We start from the raw sequence: 24074 nt of genomic DNA, 5'->3' as shown, positions 1-24074 counted from the left end.
TTTTTTAATATGAGTTTTTTTTAATGTACATAATATACATATATATATATACAAATATACAGTATCGGGAGCCCGGGCCCAGGCACTTAGCACTCGGCAGATATGTATATATTTGATTCTCTAACTACGTTTCAAGTCATTCTTTAGTTTTAAGTCATGAAGTATCAACTCTCAATTTAATTAAGAAGTTCTGGGGTGAATTCCTCCTTTGTGGTAATGCATCAAAGAGTCATCCGTTTTATAGGATTTATTTTCTCCTGGGACTCGTTTTGATTCTCACTGTTGCTTCTCTTCTTACTCTAGATTTCATCTACGAAACGAAGTGATCATCCCTGTCATTTTTCTTCTGCAGACTTTGCTTTTCATTATTTTCCCTTGGGATTCGTTGTGATGTTTCTTGTCACATGTCTTCTAGCTGTTACTCTCGTTCGGGCTTCCTTTTTGTGGATCATTGCCACAGACACTTTTCCATGCTTTTTGCTTCAGCTCTTTGGGTTCATTCAAAATCATAAGTGATTTTACATGACATCATAGATACTAAAACAATTTCTTTTCCAGCTTTGCTCCAGTCGTTATGTCTATGCTTTAATTGTATTGTTATATAATTTAGCAACAACCAGGGATGTTCTAATGTCTATTCCCTTAGAAATACCTAAAAATTACGTAGTAGCAAAACCCTAGTTCTATTCTTTAATTTCAAGTCATAAGATGGTAAAAATCAAATTTACGGGAAGAAGTCAAAGCTGAAGTTCTGAGCCAGTGGGAACTCGAATGGTCACGACAAAGTCCAATAGAATTATTATCTTAAAAATCGTAAAAATTTGAACCATTACATATTGTAGCTGAAATTCTGGGACCGTTTATCAAATTATTTGTCAAAGAGAAGCATTGCTGCATGGCTTTCAATAGACTTAACAATATTTTGTTTAACTTAACCGGCAAAAATTTTGCTGTTTGCAAAAGGGTTCATGGACCAGGCACAATTTAGAACGCATGTTAGAGCTTATCATTCATATTTTGAAAAAAAAAAATCAGAAACCCTTCAAATCTTAAGATTTTTACAACTCCCTTAAAAATATTCTTACATTTTCCTTTAACTTATATATTTAGAGATAATGACAACCTTCTCAGGAAGTCCCTGAAGAGTAGGCACAAATGAGACCCTACTACTGCTAATTTCAGTTACTGTTCAACCACTGATCATCGTGACCAGTGTTTAACTAAGGAAAAGGTATGTTGCGAATCAATTGCTGATACTGGATTGACTGAACACCAATAATAGCTGCCAAAATAATGCGCGAGGAGGGTCAATCCCCTTGGAGAGTTGCCTGTCCAAGTCAGTCTAAAGCTATCGGTTAAGCTATTCGGAAAGGAGAAAATAATGCTAGACACCATGACATAGCCAAGGAGGGCTCTTCTATAGAGGAAAAAAAAGAGATAGCCAAGCTCTATCTCAAGGCAATACGCCCGACGCGGCAAGAATAGCCCAATGGCTATTAGTACTCTATTTGTTTTACGTAATCACCCTTTATGACTTTTCGAGATTCAATTTAGAAAAGAACCCTTTCAATTTCCATTTTTTGTTTTCAATTTCCATCTTCTCATTTTCTTTTTGTAATATCATTTACACACAAGTAAATCAAAATACTTTTTTAAAGGGGCTCTTACTCGGTGATACAAATGGAAACATACAAGTCATGATGTGCAACGTCGTTTAAGACTGAGAATCTCATCAAGGATCTACTGAAGGGGTGGCCCGTCTTACATCAGGGAAGCACAGTTGTTTTTTTTTTTTTTTTTTTTTTTTTTTTTTTTTTTTTTTTTTTTTTTTTTTTTTTTTTTTTTTTTGCGGGAGATCAAAACCCGCCTTGGATGTATTTTTAACTAAATTATCTTGTTACTGTGTACAATTTTTCCTTCGAATTAGTTTGTTGATGTTCTTCCCGTTTTTTGTATGGACTGTAGGAATAAGTAAACAACAGATTATAATATATTAGTTCAATTGACACTGTAAGCACTTCAAAGTTTTTACGAATCAGACATACATGCCTAACAGTTTTTCATAAACAAAATAAATAAATGTGTAAAGAGATTCCTAAGCATCCACTGGATCCAGTTCGGAATCGTTCGATAACATCCGACAAAGTGGGCCACTCAAATTCTAAGTTGTTTCTTCTGCATTGATATAATTATTATGAGAATTAAATGAACTTACCATTCTATTATTCAGTGATATTAAACCAATTTCTCTCCAATCTCTCAGTTTTGGCTTCATTTTAAAATTTCTGTTCCAAGCTCTAAGTTTTGAGTGAGATCAGTTTCAGGGACTGGTTTAAGATCCTAGTCTTAGTGAAACTAAACATGTTCATTATGTGTGCAATGTAAAGTACACAATAACGTGGCAAACTTCAGCTTACTTATTCAAAGCTCTACCGCTGAAACAGCTTTTTTATCGTAGTTATCGAGGACTTATAATTATAAAACCCTTTATCAGCTTTAATTATCATTATACGTCTTTCTATAAAATAAAATCGCATACTAAGGGCGTATTCTGAAACTTAACTATCACTAACGACAATTATCAGCTATTATCTTCGTTCTGTGACCATGGATCACACAAACTGTATTTGTATGTATTTGTAAGTACTGTATGTGCAGAACAGACTACGGTGGTAATCTGTTACATTTACTACAAGCACGAAAGGCTGCACTAGTTGTTATCTGCAATTTTAGTCTGCAAGTAACAACGAAAAATTCCTTTTGTTAGTTATTTTCTGTCTAAAAAAAAAGTAAACCCGAAAATTCTAGCTCAGTAGATGAACAAAACAAAATATCAGCTATCGAATGACAGAAAGTCATCGTTCTAGTTTCAGTCAGTGTATAGCCGAGTTTCCAAGCCTTGCTCAGAAGCTGGAAATCTTCCAACGCGTTTATTTAACTTCGCTTATTTTGGTCTAGGACCAAGTATCGTAATCAATATCCTGTTGTAGCTAATATTGGGTATTGGTATACCCATTTCAGTATTAGACAAAAGTCCTTTTCCCTTTTTATATAAAAAGGGAGAATGTTTCGCTTCTCTGTTGTTTTTTAAATGCCTTAATTCCAGTCCCTCAAACTGCTTTAAATAATTTTTCTTACTTCGGCAAGTTGCATTTACAATTACCCACGAATAAAAAAAAGTGTAATTAACAAGAAAACTACTTACACTACAACAGATGTAACATCAAATGCCTGAATTCTGTTACTTAGAAAATAAGCTCCAATTTTTATCTTCCAAAGTTAAAACTTCATTGAAATAAAAATCAGTCATTCAATGGGTTATTACCTTTGTCCCTATTATCTTTACTTTTATTACCAAACGCTAAATAATAAAAAATGGGTATAATATCAAATTAAGGGCCAAAATGAGCATCAAGAAAAAATTAATTCATCACATTTACTAACAATGACAGGTAAATAATTCACGATTTCATTTGGATTTCCCCAGAATACTCTTGGAACCTGAAAGAAAAAAATTCTGCTACAATGAATAGTAAACTTTCCAATAAGGTGAAGTTTAATCTCCAAGATGACTCACACTAAGGAACACCAAAAAAAGACCAGAAAAAAATATATCAGAAAAATTAGGACAGTGCACAAAAAAAAATGTATGTAAATATTGTAAAAAAAAAAGTATTACCAAAAGTGCAAAAAAAAGGGTAATACCAAAAATGTCAAAAATTTTGTTTCAAAAATAAATACGAACATGAGTAAATCAAAAAAGTCATACTTAATATTAATAAAAAAAAACTGCAAGATATAGAACAAGTTGAAAGTGCAAAACATAAAATTTCATTGATTAATGACAAAGATACTAAAAGTATTTCAAAAATGAGTAAAAATAAAAAAACATGCATTTCATAATTGTGAAAAGATAAAAAATCAAACTTTAAGAACTATAAAGGTAAAAAGGCTCATGAACACCCACCCAAAAATAATCCACAAATTTATTTCAGCTCATTTCCACTTCCAGACAATGGTATTTATCTTAGACATGGTAAAAAATAAATACATAAATAAAAAAAAATCATAAACCTTAATTCCGAGAACTTTATTATCGAATTAAGTGCACAAAACGGCAGAAACTTGAAAAAGCAGCTGTTTTGGTAATGTATTTTGCTACAGCACTTTTTTCAACAGCCAATCTGTTCCCTCGACATCTGTTGGTCGAATAAAATAATTGTGGAGTGCGAGAATTTACATACCACGTGGGTAAAAGGGAGTTGCTTAAAAGAGCTCTTCTGAAAGTCATTTCTAGGCGAACTCATTCTTGAGCCTAAAAGACGCGACTATGCAGTGAGTCTTGGACAGGCACTATTTTGACAAGAAAAAAAAATAGCTTTAGTGAATAGTCTCTCGGTAAAATTAGCTGAAATTGACGGCTACAAGTTGAGATTATTTTTGCCCGCTTAAAAGAGTGCAAAAAGAAGCAGAGTAAAGAAAAAAAAAGAAACAAAATAAGACATAAGGAAAAACTCAACTTCTAAACAAAACAAGATACAGAATTAATTTAACAACGTTCAGAAAGAATATTTAATGGCAGAAAATGAAACAAACGATTTATCCTCGAAATTAAAATGCATCACACTCCATATACCTCATAGCATCTAAAGGGTCGAGAACAAATTATTTTTGCAGAATAAAACTATTCTTCCAAATCAACAGGAAATTTAACACAAATCAAAATAACGACAAAACCCTGTACGCAAATTCACCAGTACAGCTTTAGACAACGAGTTCCGAAGTGGCCAAATATACAGCGAGGGGGACATAGCTAGGGAACAATACCATTTAGGAAGTACACACTTCCTATAACTGTATTTTAGCACAGCATCTTTGGCAAAGGTGGCACGAAAATTGGCCATGGCAAGTACAACCGTAAGTAAACAAATAATAAACGTAGGCTCTATGCTCCACCTGTAACTACAACAGATAATAAAGATGTGGCTATACCACGGATATTTAATAAGAATATTAGTCGTTATAGCAATAATTGGAAACCCTAGAAGAGTATAACCCGAATTTGATGGGTCAATATTTGCCAGTAGAGAGACTCGAACGAATAAGCAGGATATAATCTGCATTACAGACGAAACTAAAATCACAAAATAAAACCGCCTTTAATCGTCCTTGTCACAGTAGTTGTAAGAATGTTAACATAATAGGGCTCAAAATACAATCTTGTCTAAGCCCCCTAATGATAGGGGTAATCCTACTGTAAAGATCTCATTCAAATTTGAATCTAACTTTTGTTCAAAATTATGTGCAGCATAACACTACAATCCTAACAACAGGCATAGCAAAATCAAACAAAATAAGTTTTCATTCAGAGTTCAAGGAGTTAACAACAAAACCAGATTTCATTTCTTTCGGATAACATCCATGCTTACATTTAGACAAATTGTGTAAGTAACTAGTTTAAACCAAGATTGAAATAACGTTTCTCTCCTGCGTGGCTTTGAGCCAATATTGTGATTTTTTTCGAATAGTGAAAAAAAAGTCTTATTGCTAATTAACGATATTGGATCAAATCAAGGAGTGATAAAGGTTTTACATTCTGCACTTTGATAAGTTTATAAGGGTGTAAATGGCAGTCCAAACACGAAAGGCCGAGAAAATGCAAAGTGCCCAGTTCTTGCAAGAAATTAATTTTAAACTGGATTTATTACCGGTGCTTTCGCAGAAAGTTAATACGATAACTGAACTTTCGGATAGCATTGATGCCATACAAGTACAGTTAAGTAACATTATTACGCAGCTATCTAACAATGCTAAGACAAATGATTAATATTAAAAAAGAGCTGGAAAATGTGAAATCTAACCTAGCAGTCTCTTATGAACGAGCCAACAAGCTCGAAGCAGAGCAGAAAAGAACGAATTTAATCTTCTATAATTGCACCCCTCAACAACTCGGTGATTATACTCTGAAGCAAGAAATAACGGGGTTATTAAATCGTACTATGCCGTCTCTCGGAATAAATCTAAGTGATATACGTGACATTTTTAGATTGAAATCAGGGCCGATAGTAATAAAGGTAAACTCGGTTGAAATCAGAGACTATATTTTAAGAAACAGCTCCGTATTAAGAAGGTTTGGTTTATTGGTGGCTCCGGATTACACAGCTATACAAAGGGAGGCCCGTAAACATTTAAAGGAAATGTTGACTACCGCACAAAATGACGGCCGTGATGCAAAATTACGAGGTGACAAACTATTCATCGAAGGCCGAATATTCAGGTATGATGGAAATTCAATAGTCGAGATTAAGCGTAATTTGAAGCCAGTATAAAATTCTGGTCCACCGTTTAGTGCTAGGCTCCCAAATGATCCCAATAATATTCCGATGAGGCTAGTTAGTGATGCCAGTGATAGTGATACTGAGACATTAGTACCATCGACCAGCACTCCTCAGGCAGTATCGACAGCTAAAAGACCTGCTAGTGCTATTGTCAGCCCAAATGACTTGTTTCGACCAGGTACTCGTAATGTAGCACCCAAAGGAAGCCATTCGCCAAGAAAGAAGTTTAATGAAAGACATCGTGGTGGTTTTTCACGTGATTTTTATGACAATAAACACCGAAGTGAGTTAGCGGATATAAATAACCGCACTCGTGAGTATTATCATGTTGCCTTTCCCCCGACTAAGACTAGTAACGAGCAATCTCAACCAAAGGCTAATGATGTTAACGTGCTAACAGAAGGCGTAGAAACATAGGATATAGAGGGCCATATACTGAGTCTATTGTTATGGAACATATAAGGATTACGTGATAAGTTGACCTATTTATATGATGATTTATTTTCGTTTGATGTGATTTCGCTTATTGAAAAATGGAACGATTATTCTACTATATCACCTCTCCCCGGGTATTTCGTTGAACAGACCGTGCGTAATGTAGTAAGAAATAATAGACATTATGGTGGCATTTTGGTTTTGGTTAAAACATTTGCTATTGACGGCTATGAGAGAATTAGTAGTAGATCTGAAAACTTGCTTTGGCTGTCTATTTATTTGAAATGTGGGAAGCAATTAATTTTCGGTGTAGTGTACATACCTCCACGGAATAGTTCGTACAATCGATAAAATACTTGGTAAATTTTAGGAGAAGAATTTTCGTTAATACAAGAAAGTTATAAAGATCTGGATTGTGTGTTAATGGGGGATTTCAATGCTTATACCGGCCTGGAGGCTGAGATCCCAGATGTGTTGATCCCAGATTTTGGTGATTTTTGCCCAATTTGTTGTAGAATACCACGAAGCAACAAGGATGAAAAAAGAAAAATAAATGCATGGGAAAGAAAGCTCCTGGCGTTTTGTGGGGAACATGGTCTGATGATTGCGAATGGTAGGTTTGGGAATGATAAGGTTAGGGGTGAGTTCACTTGCCTTTCCGGTCCAACTCCAAGTGTTGTAGATTATGTGCTAATTAATACGCAATTTGTACCTGAATCAATAAATTTGGGAGTATTAGATTTAGTTGGATCTGATCATAGAGCTATTATGCTTGAGGTGAAGATTGGGCAGTTTGTGAACCACGGTTCACGAGTAAGAAATTTCTATAATGCAGATTATAGAAAAATAGGTTTAGAAAAACGAATTAGAAATGATTTAACAGATAAAGATATTGAGGCATTTAGAAGGGAGCTCTTGGACTCGCATGTAAAAAATAAGTTGAAAGCGTTAGAAGACAATGAAAAAGATGCACATAGTGTAATTATGCTGTTAAATGAAATAATGGGCAGTTGTGCAGAATCATGTGGCCTGACTAAAAAATTAAAAAAGAATGAGGGACATTTTGACTTGGATTACAAGTTAATGAAAGAAGAAGCAAAATATTTATTAAATCGTTTGAATGAATTTGATAGCGCGGAAGATCAAAGTCTAAAATTGGCTAAATATAAAGATAAAAGAAGAGAATATAAAAGTTTAATAAAAAAAAAAAGAATACGAGAATAGGAAGAAACTGGATATTGCTGATGATTTTAGAAATAAAGATTTTAAAAAGTTTTGGGGCTATATAAAGAATGATAGTGGAAGGGGAAATGTTAATACCCAGGCTGTTCCGGAAGCTGATTCATGGCCTGATTACCTAAATAATTTAGAAGGTGTTTGTGCAGATCTTCAGGAGGTAGCGCATACCCCAGAGATGGTTATTTATCCCATGGGAGAACATGATTACGATTTAGTGGGTGATGTGAATGGCCAAGAGATTAAGTCAATATTTAAGAATTTAAAATGTGGTACTGCTGCAGGTGTTGATGGCATACCAATATTGTTATTTAAGAATTTTCTTTCCATTTTGATGCCGATAATTGTTCTTCTTTGTAATAAGGTGTTAAGGTCAGGGCAATGGCCAAGCGCTTGGAAGACATCATTGTTTATACCACTTTTCAAGAGAGAAAACCCGAAGGCTCATGAAAATTATCGTTTAATAGCACTTGTCGGTGCTTTAAGTAAGGTTTTGGAGAAAATATTAGATACCAGGCTTTCCAATTGGTTAAATAAAAATAATTTAATACATGAGGAACAAGGAGGTTTCAGGACAGGGTATGGGACGACAGACAGTGTGTTTATTTTAAAGGCATTAATAGATAAATATGGAAAGGGTAAAACTTGTCTTTATGTGGGATTTCTGGATCTCCATAAGGCTTTTGATAGTGTCGATAGAGAGTTATTGAAGGATGCCATGCTAAATATTGGCCTTCCCCATTCATTTGTTAGATTGATAGTGAGCATGTATACTTGTGTGAGTGGAATCATTCAAGTTGGTAATAGGTTTTCGAAGCTTTTTGATATTAAGCGGGGAGTAAAAAAGGGCAGCACCCTTTCACCTAAGTTGTTTAATAGTTTTATTAATGATGTTGTTAATTTTCTAGAGAATAGATGGGCTCCGAAAGTTAGCCTAGGGACTCAAAAACTATCTCTCTTATTATTTGCAGATGATATTGCTTTGGTGGCTAATAAACCGCAAGATCTACAGACTCTTTTGAATCTCATAGAAGAATATTTGCATATAAAAAAGTTAAGGCTGAATACTGAAAAGAGTGAAGTTGTTATTTTTAAAAAAGGAAGGTTAGGGACGATGAAAAATATACATTTAAATTTAATAATAAGGAACTATTTATAAGTAAAAGAATAAAATATTTAGGCTTTATCTTATCGGAAAATGGAAGCCTAAGGAGTCATGTTGATGAAATAATTAAGAGAGGTAGGGTGGCCATGTCAGCTATATTTAGAAACCCGACGATAATGGGGATCAAAAACCTAAAAATGCATAAAAGAATATTTAACACAAAAATTTTACCCGTGTAAAAGAATATGGTGCAGAGATATGGGGTGGAGAAACGGTGCAGCAACTGGAGTCCCTTCAGCTCCAGTATTATAAAAGAGTGTTTGGTCTACATCAGACAACTCATTCACAGATTCTGAAAGGTGATATGGGCCTGTTTTCTTTAAAGCTACATAGGTATATTTTAATGCTTAGATTCTGGTTGAAGTTAACTAAGAGTAATGAAGATAGACTAGTAAGAGTGGCATATTGAAGAGATGTTGAAATGTGGTTTAAAAACCTCGTGGCCATCCCAAATTAAATCATTACTAGAAAAAGTAGGAATGCCTTATTTATGGAATAATGGTCTTTGCTCTCTGATGTACCAACAAATTTAGAAAGCCAGGTACGATTTATATTAGAGAGTCAGGAAATTCAGCATTGGCAAGGGCTGGTTTTTGATTCTACAACCCTACAACATTATAATCAGGCAAAACCTAGTTTTGGGGAGGAAGTTTATTTTAAATTTAATTTACCGGCTATGATTCTACGTCGTTGGATTCAGCTTAGGGCAAATTGTCTTCCAATCCAGAACAGGCAAAAAACGTTCGACAAAAATAAAATGATAGTTGGTCCTGATAGAAAGTATGTTTGTCCCCTTTGTAAAGATGATGACGAAGACTTGGATCATTTTCTCCGGAAATGCCCGGTGCTCTTGGATTTACGGGAAATTTATTTGCATGGGATTAATTTGATGCTTCCGGGTATTCTACAAAATAGTAACCCAACCACAATATTTCGAGTGGGAGTATATATAGATAAATCTTTAATAAGAAGAAAAAGTTTTATATGATTAATTTCTTTTGTAGTTAGATTAGGTACTTTTTGCGTTGAATTCTGTTTTTTTGTGCGTGTTCGTACTGTTGTTAATTTCCTTGCTTGTTTATTATTTATTTATATTTTTGTGTGTATATGGCCCACGGTTTTTGAAATACACCTATCTATCTATCTATCTAAGGCCAGAATCCAGCAGACAACAATACCTTAAAGTGGACCACTAAATCCAACCTACCTTGTATTTCAGCATCACAAAATTACACGGGATTATCAGAACTCTTAGCATTTCAACGGACATACTTCTGTAGGCGATGACCAAAGGTATAATTCAGCTACTAACTTTCTAATTCGCACGCATTAACTTTCCAGAAATAAAGCATGAATGATCGTGAGACAATGGGTGGGGTAAGGCAGGGTATCAGAGCACACCTAGATCCAAGGGCCCTACTTTGAGCCCTCCAATATTACAGATTGAAAATCCTTGTGTTATTCCGATTTCAGTCAAACGCAACAAGTCCATTATTCGAAAACTGTAAATAACAGGTTTCGACTTCGAACGTACATATTGGAATATTAGTCTTAGATTTGCAATCCGTACGCTCGGGTATTATTAAATACCAGTTTTGGTGGTGAAAATAGATCGTTAAAGAAATATGTACTTTGTTGTTTTGATTTAGGGCGGTTAGGATATACCCTTAATGATTTATGGTTATTAACATTAGATCATTCAGGACCAGTCCCTAAATTATCCCTGAATGAATATAAGTCGAAAGAGGTAAAACGTGTCTATATGTGTGAATCCTGTGTTGGAACGAGATTGTAAAAAGACTACGGATCTTAAGAGTCACACTTTGGGCCCTCAAATGAAACAGACTGAAAATCATTATATGAAACAGATTTTGAACGGATATAACAGCTTCACTGTTTGTGAAACAGGCTTAAAATGTTCTCATCTTAGACATCTTTTTTGCAATATTCTTCCATACACAGTTTTGGTGTTAGCGAGTGGCAAATTAAAAAGAAAATTCTGAGTGAAAAATCACCAAAAAAAGTATTTAGAAATCAATATATTTGTTTATGTTAGAATTTTTACGGACGAAAAGCGTTGCCAAATTTAACTATTAGTTTTGTTCATTAACTTTCACGGTTAGATACGACAACACTTACAAAAATACGATACTGCTCTGAAAACTTCAAGCAACCAAAAGAAAAACTGCAATAATCTTTTCTTTGTAATATTATATTGCAATAATATTTTGCAATATTCTTCAAATTCGTAAGTTAAGTTTAATTTAAGTTAAAGATTTCGACTAGAAAGCAGTACACCGTATTCATACCTGCAAAGGGGGGGGAGGGTAATCCTACCATCATATACTTACAAGACCTAGTTCAATAAAGGTAACATATCTATCCCTCTATTAGAATGTATCTACAAACAAATGTATTTTGCTCTGGGAAGTACTTCTTTGAGCTTTTTGATCGCTGTAATGGTTTTATTATTAGACCAAATACCACTTAGGCCTTTAGGGCGTTGAATGGGCATCAGGTTGTCCGTCGATCACTTTTAGCCATTAAAAGGATAGTAAAGCTCGGAATACGCATTCAAATAAATTTTCAGACTTTTGATGAACGAACATTCTAAATGAAGATCTATGAGGGGTGGGAAGGGGATTACCAATAAATAATATATACATAGTAGTAAAAAGATCAGACTGGACGCAATTGCACTGCCTTTGACGGCCAAATCAGCTGTAAAACTTTACATGTACATTTACAGCTGTAAAACTTTACATAATTGAAAATATTATTCAAAATATATTGGAAATGAAATTTGAATTATTTGAGTTGAAAATGTCGATAGAGCTTCTAATGGGGTGGTAAATCAAAGAAGAAGCACAACAAAATCATCCTAGTTTTTCTTACTTAATAAAGAGTCACAAGTTTCGTAATTAGTTTACAAATAGTTCCTTAAACTGTTTTTGTTAATCAGTTCATTCTGCTGTTGATAGTTTCTAAAGTTAATACAATAAAAACCCCTTTATTTTGAGGGATGTGAACGTAAGACGATCATTTTTATTCTGTCACATCTTGAACTATTATTTGTATTCTTTTTTTTTTTTTTTTTTTTTTTTTTTTTTTTTTTTTTTTTTTTTTTTTTTTTTTTTTGTACACATGGAACATAGTTTTGCGAAACAGGAAGAGTTCTTCCAATTCTACTCTTTTTAGCACTTCGTACTATTTGTTTAGATATAACTTTTTTACTGCATCTTCCTTTTTTATAACCATTTTATCCTTTCCTTTCCATAAAAAATTCATTTTTTATTCATTCATTTTTTATTCAAAATTCATTCATTTTAAAAATTTCCATAAAATACACAGACTATATCCACATTTTTTCTTTAGTTTCTTTACAAAAACTCTTACCACATTTTTTTTCACTAGAAAGGCAATGTAGCCTAAGAAATAATTTAGCCCTGATCTTAAGGTAATCAGCATTCGGTCATCTTTATTTAGAAAGCATTGTGCTTTACTAGCAATTGTAAAATTATTTTAATAAAAAAAAAAATAAAACAAAATTAAACTACCAATTTTTACCTTGGCATAGAAGTATTCATCCCTGACAAAAAGAATTAACCCCATCTTTGTTCTTAGTATTTTTAGTAACGTTTCTGAGATTAAAAACATGCCATTTTATTACAATAGAGCAAATGCATTCGTATTGTTGCAGAAACTTTTTATTTATTTACAATTTGTATTTTTCATCAATGCTCATTAGCTCTTTCAGAGTTCTGTATTTTCTTTTTCTTTTCAAAACGAGGCTAAAACTCAAAACCGAAAAATATAAATAGATAAGTCAATATGAGTATATAAAATATAAATAAATAATACAAAGTTACAATAATGATATAATATTATTAAAATATAATAGCATAATAAACTAATGTAATAAATAAAAATGTAAATAGATAATTAAACTTAAGTACATAAAATATAAATATATAATACAAAAATATATAATAATATACTACTATAATAATAAAATATAAGAATATAACAATAAAAAAATAATGAAATATAAACAGATAAAATGAAAAAATAGATAAGTAAATAGATATAAATAGATGAGTAAAAAAAATGGAAGGAAATCTGGAAAATGGAGTGAAACTGCAACACAATTACAAAAGTTATAATTCGTCTGAAATTGAAGTCTCAATAACAAATTCTACGATTTATAGCAAGAAAATTGATAAAAATATCAAATGTTTTTTTACTGCTTAAAAAAAATAGAAGTTTAAGAACTCTAGAACGAACCTTTCTTTTTTACCAAAATACTGGTTATATCGACAGAAAAATCACCCTAACCTCCTATATATAACGTTTTTATTCAACTGATCAAAACTTGGCTCATCTGGTTTCCAAAATACCAAAAGCAAATGGAAGATAGTGAAACTTTTTTATTGCGAAACTATCAGACATAAATTCAGGTCAAAAAGCCCCCCCCCCATAATGGATCTGAGAAAAAGGGCCAAAAGCTTTTTTTCCAATTTGGCTTGACACTTATATATTTAAGTCCTGGGTTAAGAAGAAATACAGAGCAAAAAATTAGAAAAAAATGGTTCCTTGCAAAACAGGGCCCAACAAAAGGCCAGCAAAGGGCCCAAAAAAATTTTTATCGGCCACTTCTCATCAAATTAGATTTTCCTTCCATTTTTTCCTTCCATTTTTCCACATTTCACGTAGAGATTATGTGATATGAGCTTAGAATCATGTGATATGATTCTAAGAATCAATAGATTGATTTAAAAGGAAAATCAGAGGCTTAATGCCGGTTGGGATTTAAAATAAGAGCTCTGAGTCACGAGGCCCTTCTAAATATCAAAATTCATTAAGATCCAATCACCCATTCGTATGTTAAAAATACTTCAATTTTTCTAATTTTTCCTCTCCCTTCAGCCGCCCAGATGGTCGAATCGGGTAAAATGACTTTATCAAGTCAATTTGAGCAGCTCCCTGACACGCCTACCTATTTTCATCGTCCTAGCACGTCCAGAAGCATCAAACTCGCCAAAGCACGGAACCCCAGCCCCTAACTCCCCTAAAGAGAGAGGATCTAGTCCGGTTACGTCACTCACGAATCAACGACATTTATAAGCATTTTCCAAGATTTATGATTTCCCCCTCAGATCTGTCAACAGATCTGGTCAGGATTTGAAATAAGAGCTCTGAGACACGAGTTCCTTCTAAATATCAAATTTCATTAAGATCCGGTCACCCGTTTTAAGTTAAAAATACCTCAATTTTTCAATTTTTTCCAAATTAACAACCCCCAGCTCCCCCAAAGAGAACAGATCTGTTCCAATGATGTCAATTACGTATCTATAGCTTGTGCTTATTCTTCCCATCCAGTTTCATCCCGATCTCTCCACTCTAAGCTTTTTCCAAGATTTCCGGTTTCCCCCTCCAGCTCTCCTCAATGTCACTGGATCTGGTCAGGATTTAAAATGAGAGTTCTAAAGCTGAAGATCCTTCTAAATATCCAATTTTATTAAGATCTGATCACCCGTTCGTAAGTTACAAATACCTCATTTTTTCTAACTTTTCCGAATTACTCCCCCCACAACTCCACCAAAGAGAGCGGATCCAGTCCGGTTATGTCAGTCACTTTTCTTGGACTTGTGCTTATTCTTCCCACCAAGTTTCCTCCTCATCTCTGCGCTTTAAGCGTTTTCCGAGATTTCGGGTTCCCCCCTCAATGACACTGGATCCGGTCAGGATTGAAAATAAGAGATCTGAGTTACAAGGTCCTTCTAAATATGAAATTTCATTAGGATCCGATCACTTCTTCGTAAGTTAAAAATACCTCATTTTTTCTAACTTTTTAGAATTAACCCCTCCCCCTCCCCAACCTCCCCAAAGAGAGCAAATCCGTTCTGGTTATGTGAATAATATATCTAGGACTTGTGATTATTTTTCCCACAAAGTTTCATCCTAATCACTCCACTCTAAGCGTTTTCCAAGATTTTAGGTTCTCCCTAACACCCCCTAATGTCACCGGATCCGGTCGGGATTTAAAATAAGAGCGTTGAGAGACGATATCCTTCAAAAACATCAAACTTCAATAAGATCCGATCACTCCTTCATAAGTTAAAAATACCTCATTTTTTCGATTTTTCAGAATTAACCCTCCCCCTGCCAACTCCCCCAAAGAGAGTGGATCTGTTCCGGTTATTTCAATCACGTATCTAGGACTAGTGTTTATTTTTACCACCAAGTTTTATCCCGATCCCTCCACTCTAAGCGTGATCCAAGATTTTAGGTTTCCCCACCCCAACTCCACCCAATGTCACCTGATCTAGTCGGGATTTAAAATAAGAGCTCTGAGACACGATATCCTTCCAAACATCAGATTTCATTAAGATCCGATGATCGTCCTAGCTTATCTGGAAGTGCCTAAAGTAGCAAAACCGGGGCAGACAGACAGACAGACAGACCAACAGAACGACAGAATTTGCGATCGCTATATGTCACTTGGTAGATACCAAGTGCCATAAAAAGGCCTAAGAAGAAAAAGTTAAAATGCTCAAACTCATATTTTTCTAAATATTTTTTAGCTGTTTGAAATCGAACTTAAAATATGTATCTTGTAACAGATATTAGAAACTTAAATTCATGACTGTGGTGAGTTGACAAAAACAGCAACTTTTACACAGCAAAACAAAAAAAAAAATCAAATTTACTAGCAAATTTCCAATATCTCCTGCAATTTTTACGACGGAAATGGAACTTTCTACTAGAGTAGTAGCTGATAGGTGACTAGGAAGGCAAAGAGGTGACTTACCGTTAGATCTTCTGTCTTGCTTTCTCTTGATGTATATTCTCGGATCATGTAATTGTTTCCCCTTTCATAGTAGAGTCTTGTATCGTTGATCCTTATAAGAACTTCATCCACTCTTAAATATAGCCTATGCAATACAAAAAACCCACTCGGCATAACTCTCTAAAAAGAAATTAATTTAGTACAATGAATTTAACCATGATAAACAAATGAACGAGAATTAACATGAACAGTTTTAACTTAATACGGAAATCAGCCTCGGTCTGACGATAAAGAAAAGTCTTTTTACTTTACCATTTTCTTTTTTCTATGGGGTGCCTCAGACCAGAACCATGGAAATTGCTACTACCCTCTCCCTCTATACTGGTATGCCCGCTCACAGGGTGAGGGCAATAGAAGGAATTATATCCTTAATGAAGGTCTGAAGGACCTATTCAGGGTAGACCCCAACTTAAAATGTGCTTTCTTGCCTTACTTTGGTTTAAAAGAACCCATCTGGCATTTTTAAGTTTGGGCAAAAAATTTATGCACCGTCAAGACGAATTGATACTTGTTATTTCTTTAAAAGCACAACTTTATGATCAACACTGGCCAAAAATACAATAATAGAAGTACACAGTTTTAACTCTTAAGGTGAGAGAATCAGAAGGTTTTTCCAAGAGTGGGAGGATAGGAAACAGAAAATCATTAACCTCCAACAGCTTTTCGAAGCCTTCAACAGTCCTTCAGGGAAATTCCTGGGAGAAGAGACTCCACCAGTCTTCCCTCCCTGCGTGCAGGTAAGAATACAGTATCATGAATGTTAAATATCGCGTCCATAAAAAGAGAGATCATTTTTGGGGATGTTCATAAGGCTCTAAACTTGTGAGTCACCATTGCGGAGCCAAGAAACATAATTTAACCTAGTTGATGAATTTGATACTTGATAAAATAATGTACAATGGTCTAATTACGCATCAGCTCATACGGAGAGGGGGCGTTGGATCTTTGTTTATGTGAAGGAGGGGGTGTCTTAAACCTCAAAACTGTGTTTCATGCCCACATTTTTATACCAAAGGTGAACCTCGATAAAAGCAAGTAAAATGGTTCGGGAGAGGGGGTGTATTTTAATCTCTAGTTTGCCTACATTCCCAGGGATATTCTTGAACTATGTCTGTAATGTGGGTTCTACAAGGTGATGTCTCACCATAAATTGCTGAATTATCTTTTCTGTGGGAAATATAGGACTACACTCACATGCTTCACACCAGAAAACGAGGAGAGGTAGGGAGGGGGGCTCATCAGAACCGTTAGGAAATTTTCGAGGGTAAGGGGGCAAGAGAGACTGGAAGCTTAGATTTAAATAGATATATTTATCTTTCTAGTATTTATATACGTTTTTCAAAGTCTTTTGTTTTCTGAGGTGGGCGAAATGCCCCATCTCGTTGCCATTGTTGAGGAGTAGTGGTGTAAAATTAACATAAAATAAAAACTCAACAATTGGCAAAAGTAAGGTCAAATAAGGTAAAATTGGTGTTTTAGAGTTGCCGTGTAGCTACAGACCAGTTGAGCATTTCTTTTCAAGCATAACTTACAGCTTCTAATGAAATTTCTTAATGATTCTGATTTTCCTGGGCTTAAAATGTAATGCCTCTTCATCTAGAATTTCATCAGTTTAATTAACTATCTAGTTTATCTCTTTGGTAATCTTGTTCCTATGGACATTGTCTAATTTCGGGCATCCATTTTGACAAAAAAAAATGAATAAAAAAAAAACTAAATTTACCATTATTTGGGAGTAAAATCATATTAGTTATTTTTCTACATTAAACCTGAGAAATATTACCCTAACAGCCTTGCATATTTAAATGGCCGTATTCAGCCACATTCCTCATATTACATACATGTTATTTTCTATTTATGTTTAAAAGTACCGAATATATTTTAAAAAATGAGGTTTGCAACACTTTGGTGACTTTGATTTACAAAGCACTGGATCATAAGAGAGGAAAATTCGGTCACTTTCAAAGTCACTAAGACTGTCAACAGATTTGCTTGCAAATCTAGCTCCTTTCCTTCAGACTTAGATTCTGATTCAGGTGACCGTGCTTGTTCCGAAGCCCCCCCCCCCAAGCAAAAGTCCTGGATACGGCCCAGAGAATTTTATATCAATTTTACCACCTCCACCTTCCCATCGTTTCTCCCTTAGAGTTAATTCTGTATTTATCTGACGATTTTTCCAAAACAACTACTGAAACACAAGGGCCGTTAAACTTGAACGAGGATTTCTTTTAGACACTGTAGTCAGTAACAACTCATTCGGAAGTAATTTGTTGAAAAGCAGGCCAAATCTTAGAAAAGGGCACTGGAACTTTCAATTTCCAATTGACTGAACCCCTTCCGTAGCTTATTCGACCACCCCTTCCACATGAAATGCCTCTTAGAAAAAATAATGAACAAATATTAATACATTGAGCCCTTACGGGTCTTTACTATAGGTAATGCAATACGATTGTCCCTGACTTAAACAGGAGAGTCAAAATTTCAATTTCCAGTTATAATGAAAATCCAGAATTTTTCAACGTAAAAATAGGGGGGATTTTTTGCAAGGAAGGGGTTAATATTCCGTGAGGGGGTAATTTCCATGGGGGAGGGGGGAGAGAGGGTGGCAAACGCCGGCTCTCGGGGAAAATAGGGCATGAATACAAAATTTATCTGGGATATGAAATTTAAAATAAAAATGAGGGTATTTATTCTGCTTTGACTCTCCACATTGTTGAAAATCCGGATCATGTAATTCTTTTTGATTAGGTAACTTTAATATTTGAAGCAAATGGCTTACCACATTCTTATAGGAAGGCAATTGAAATTTAAAATATCCATAAACAGACACCTTGCTTTAAGTAGAGATATTGGTGATATTCCTATAAACCCAATTTACAATAACTTAAAATTAAAGAATTCAAAAAAAAATTCAGTTTAAATTAAGATCATCTGACCACACTTTTAATGAAAATTAGGTCAGTAAACAGGCTAAGTCAATCACTAAGCAGAGACTTCGAGCCCAATCTAATAGTCTTCCAATTATTCTGGCTTGGTTTTTGATTTTTTTGATTCAGTCTTTCTTCTGCTCACTTAGAGTTAATTCAAAAGTTTAGTTTTCCTTCTTTTTTCCCGCTGACTAACATTACACTCATTTTTCTCGGCTATTTAATGTTCTCACTTTTTTCTTGTTTGTCACATGTCAATCCTGTTTGTAGCCCTTTCTGTCTTTAACAGTTCACAGAACTAATGCAATGTCGTTTCAGCTAATAAATCACTATTTTAAAATTATTATTACTTGAAATACAAGAGACCTAAGTCAGGCAAACCGCCTTTTAAACTGGGGAACACGGCAATACACAAAACAAAATCCTATTCAATGCTTATTCTGCCAGCCTCTTCGTGCTTTTGTGCTTGGATAATTGCAGGGCGCCGTAAAATATATCAGTAAAATATGTAAGCTATCGGTAAAACACGTAAAATACCAGTAAAATAGGTAGAATAGGTAAATTAAGTAAAATACGTAAATTACGTAAAATACCAATTTTACGTGGGTCCGTAAAACTACGAAAAGATACCCAATTTTACCGTGACCAATTTTGCCAGTTACAACACTACTGGAGAGCATGAAGAATTCATTTTGAAAATCGCAGAAATGATAACCATGTGATTAATTGTTTATATCACAAAGCCCTCCCCCCAACACATTTTTAAGTGGAGCACCTTTTCAGGGACAATTATCATTCTCGAAACATTTCAATACGAGTATTAAACTTGATAGAAAAAAAGGGGATTGAGGAAGGAGTGGTAGACTACAACATTTAAAAGTGCCTTGGATTAAATAGTTCGTAGTAAAAACTGAAATGAAAAAGCGACTCTTGTTAATAGAAGCCAAAACTCTAAGAGCCAAAAATTTGATTGTAATACGTATATACAACCACAAAACCAATTACTTATGCTGGTTCTAAGCATGCAATATTTCTCCGTTTTAAATTTGCTCTTGAAAAACTATAAACAAATGAAAATTCGCATAATTTTAGAAAAAAGGGGCTGAAAATCCTAAGATAAAATTCAATATGTATGAAAACATTAAGGCCTTTATGCACAAAATACCAAATTTTGCTTTCCAAAAGAAAGATGGTCACACAGGTGTGTTTGTTTTGTTTCCATGGGGTGATCGTATCAAACAATTAGTCGTAGTGTCCACAATTGAGACAACGCAAAAAAAGCGTTAAAATCTAACATTATGGTTGTTTCTTCCTCACAGGGGTAGGATTGGCCCGGACATGTGAGGCAGAACTAAAACATTAGCTGTTACTATACTGTTAATCAGGAGGGCCGATCTACTTCTTTGATAGCTATTTATGAAATCGATGACAAGAATGTAGGAACTCCCATACTTCACAGAGGTCTGATTCGGTTAGAAGTCGATCAGACGTTCCGGCCAAATTTAGATACGCTGCAGAGGTAGAATTAGTTCAGACCCTGAAGTTGGACCAGATCTTTCCCTTCCTCTTCCACACAGATTGAATTGCATCCGAGAACAAGAAGGCACAACTAGGACACTTACAAGTACTTTTCCATCAAGTCTTACAGACATCTGACAACCTCTTCTGGTAGATGTTCAGATGATAAAAATCTGAAGTCCCCCTCCCTCTCCTTAGCTCAGTCCAGTTCTGGGTCCAAGCACTATATACATAAAAATTTCGCAAAACCAAGATTCAAAAATAAAAAAAATCAGAATTAGGGATTCCGAACATTTCCAGCGCTATTACTAGACATCTCGAATATTAAAAAATTCAACCTCGGTTACTTGGAAAAATAAATCTATTGCCTGAACAAGCCCAGAATTTGAATATTCCTAAGAATTTTCTATAGTTCCCGAAACAAGGACAGTTCGGTTTTGTTTATTAGGAAAAAAGCTTCTTATTTTTCTAAAAAAAAAAAAGAACTACTGAAAATTTTACGGAGCTCAGTTGACTTATCCAATCCTCCGGACTCTTCTCCGTTTTATGACTCCATATTGAAAAAGTTAAAATTTTACCTATTACAGTTTACAAGCTACAAATCACTAATCACGAAAAACAATCTAGGTTGTTCTATAATATAAAGGGCTTATAAGTTAATTTTGATCAAACAGTTTGTTTGCCTGATTTCCGAAAAAGGAGGGAAATATCCCGCAAAAGTCAAGCCATATTAACGAAAATCATTCCATCAGATTCAGCATGAACCCTACTATAGAGGTTTCAAGCTCATATCTACAAAAATGTGAAATATTGCATTTTATGCAGAAGAAAGATCATGGATATGCGTTCATTTTTTTTTTTTTTTTTTTTTTTTAGGGAGAGGTGATCGTATTGAACAGTGGTCCTAAAAGATCGGGAGATCACAGATCAATAGTTCTAGAACCTTTTTAAGTGACAAAAAAAGATTGGAGGCTATAGTCGAAAGGCCCCGTAACGATGCTTTGGTGATGCCATAGCCATCCATAGTCCCTGGGGGAAGGGCTATAAGTTTCACAGTTTCCCCCATATTTCTCCCATACAGCATTCGTTCTCGGTAAATATACGGAAATTCTTCGGGGTAATTTTCTGCGGGGAGGGATTTTCCAAGGGGGAAATTGTCTGTGGGTAGGAAAGTTTTCGCGGATATCTTCAAAAAGAAATGTTACATGAGGGGGGGGGGGATTTCCTGGTTTGATTTGAAAAGCAGTCAGAAATTAAATAATAAAAAACAGGTTTTTTTAACTGAAAGTAAGTAGCAACATTAAAACTTAAAATGGACAGAAATAATTAAATATATGGGGGGGGCTACCCGTTCCTCAATCCTCGCTCTTTACGCTAAAGTTTGCCTTTTTTTCTGATTCTTTAGGAAAAACTACTCAAACACAAGGGCCCTTGATTTTGAGTGAGAAGTGTTTTTTAAAGAGCTTTAAGGTTTTTGGGTAAAGAGCAAGGATTGAGGAAGGAGAAGCCCCCCTCTTACACAAAGGAATTGATATTCGTTTTAAATTTTAATGTTGCTCCTTGCTTTCAGTTGAAAAAGTTTTATTTTATCTAATCTGTTATAAGATGTATTTGTGCATAAAAAAAAGTGTAAACAGGATCTATACTCATCGAGGACTATAATCCCTTATAATAGGATATATTACTGTATCCAATTATAGGATGGTTCCTTGGGCACCGGTCAAAACACCAAAGTAGTAAATTTTACGCTACTATGGCACACACTACTACTACTAACAACTGACTGCAACACCAAGCCACCTGTGGCCAGCACAGCTATGCTTACTCTCCTCTATCCAAATCTATTCGAAGCCTTCCTCTTTACACCCTCCCAAGAAGTTCCACTTTCGTTAAATACTACCTTACGACTTTTTCCCACCCTATTCGGGGACGACCTACTTTTTGTTTAGCCCTGTATGGTTAGCCAAAAAGGGCAATCTTTGGCAATCTGTCATTCTTCATCCTTCAGATCGTGTCCTAGCCATCCCAACCTTTCACACATTATAGCCCTAGAAAACAGGACAGAGCCGCATTTTTCTAACTGTTTGAAATACAGTTCGTCAAACGGTCATCCATATCAGTCCATAGACTATTCCTCTGGAAAACATTTAAAATCCTACTCAGTCTTCCGAAGCACCCACGTTTCGGAACCATACTTGACCACTGTTATTTTTCTAGCTTCCAATATTCTATTCTTGGTGTTCAGATTCACCTTTCTATTCTTCTAAACCTATTTCAACTGTGACAAAAAAAATCTGGACCTTGGCTATTCTACATTTAACATGTTCGCTGCATCCACCATCTTTAATATTAATACTAACAAGTTAGATGAAAAATAAAATACCGGGTATCCTAATCTTAGTTTGCAGATCAGGGAATCCCTATCCCCATTTAAAGGCTGGTTATGAAGTATACAAAAATAAACTGATGTTTAATTGATAGACTGTATTTTTCCTTTGTGATAAGTGCGAAATCATGTCTATGCCCACCATTGCCTAATTGGCAAGCATACCCATGGCCGATTGGATTTGACTACGATTGAGAAGAAAGAAGACTTTCATCCATACGAATGATCAGTTCACTTCTACTTCCAGCTTGAAAAAATCCATTTCTTAAGCCGGGAAAATCGTAACAATAATAAATAGAAGCTTCAAATAACATCTTCCTGTTGATGGAAAAAATTGTCAGTCCGTATTCCTTTTTCCGTATTGCTCTTTATTTGGGTATTTAAATACTTAATTGGGTTTTAATTTTTTTAAGATTTTTTAGTAGCTTAGAGACTTTCGTCTTCCAACCGGCTTATCAACCGAAGTCCATATAGCAACATTGTTTGGTCGTTTTTTTTACCATCTCCTCTGAAAACTTAGCTTAAGTGAGATTTTTGACCCCCCCCCCCCCTTCCAGAAAAACGACATAGTATAATATCCCCCAATCTCCTTCATTAGAACAACACATTTGTGGTGGAAGTAAAAACCACTAAAGCCTGAAAGAAACGGACTATGCTTAGCTTACAATTTTGACTGTACATGATGAACATCCGTGGTCAGCCAATTCGTCCTCATAGAGATGAATCTCATCAAAAAACAAAATAGTCTCTTTTTCTTTCAATTTATTCAAGTCAATAGATTTGTCTGTTGGTGCAATTTGTAAGCCGTCGCCAAATAGTGTTCCTTGGTAATCTGTTGTAAAGGTCCAATCGAATGGATTAGATACCTCGTGGGTCACCTCCAATGATGCACTGACGCTAGAAGACAAAATAAGGGACTGAATTCAAATAAACGTTTGGATTCTCCAATCTAATAGAATTGGGAGCATAAGGTTCCCGAAAAAACCCTAAATTCGCCCATTATTATATTCTATTGACTAAAAAGACAAAGGAATATAAAAATCCAAATATTTCGACTTCGTAACCAAAAGCCTATGTCAACAGAAAAAAACTAGCCGAAACAAAATATGTAATAGAAAACACAACAAGCGCTATACAATAAAACAAAAGAAAAACGAAAGGAAACTCTTTTCTTTTTGTTGATAATATATCGTTTGTGTCTTTCTTTAAATTAAAAGGC

General features: G+C 34.8%; 2 protein-coding genes across 5 annotated transcripts in view; one reads left to right on the top strand and one right to left on the bottom strand.

Moving 5' to 3' along the window:
- LOC136037781 (dynein axonemal intermediate chain 4-like) overlaps positions 1-2244 on the top strand; it is a 34664-nt gene extending 32420 nt beyond the window's left edge. The window contains exon 10 of the mRNA XM_065720615.1: positions 1659-2244. Coding sequence (XP_065576687.1) covers positions 1659-1718 — 60 coding nt within the window. The 3' untranslated portion in view covers positions 1719-2244. The remainder of the gene's footprint in view (positions 1-1658) is intronic.
- Positions 2245-3366: 1122 nt separating this feature from the next.
- Positions 3367-24074, bottom strand: part of LOC136037767 (TIP41-like protein) — a 54512-nt gene continuing 33804 nt past the window's right edge. For 3 of the 4 annotated variants that reach the window (XM_065720596.1, XM_065720577.1, XM_065720605.1), the window contains exons 4-6: positions 23521-23752; positions 15986-16144; positions 3367-3501 (exon numbers count right to left, since the gene is read on the bottom strand). In XM_065720596.1, coding sequence (XP_065576668.1) covers positions 3412-3501; positions 15986-16144; positions 23521-23752 — 481 coding nt within the window. In that variant the 3' untranslated portion in view covers positions 3367-3411. Of the gene's footprint in view, positions 3502-4159; positions 4354-15985; positions 16145-23520; positions 23753-24074 lie in introns of those variants that run through there. The other variant, XM_065720587.1, reaches the window with a different exon arrangement.

Source organism: Artemia franciscana, chromosome 2 (genome assembly GCF_032884065.1).
Source record: "Artemia franciscana chromosome 2, ASM3288406v1, whole genome shotgun sequence".
NCBI lineage: Eukaryota > Metazoa > Arthropoda > Branchiopoda > Anostraca > Artemiidae > Artemia > Artemia franciscana.
This window is presented reverse-complemented; position numbering and strand designations above follow the sequence as displayed.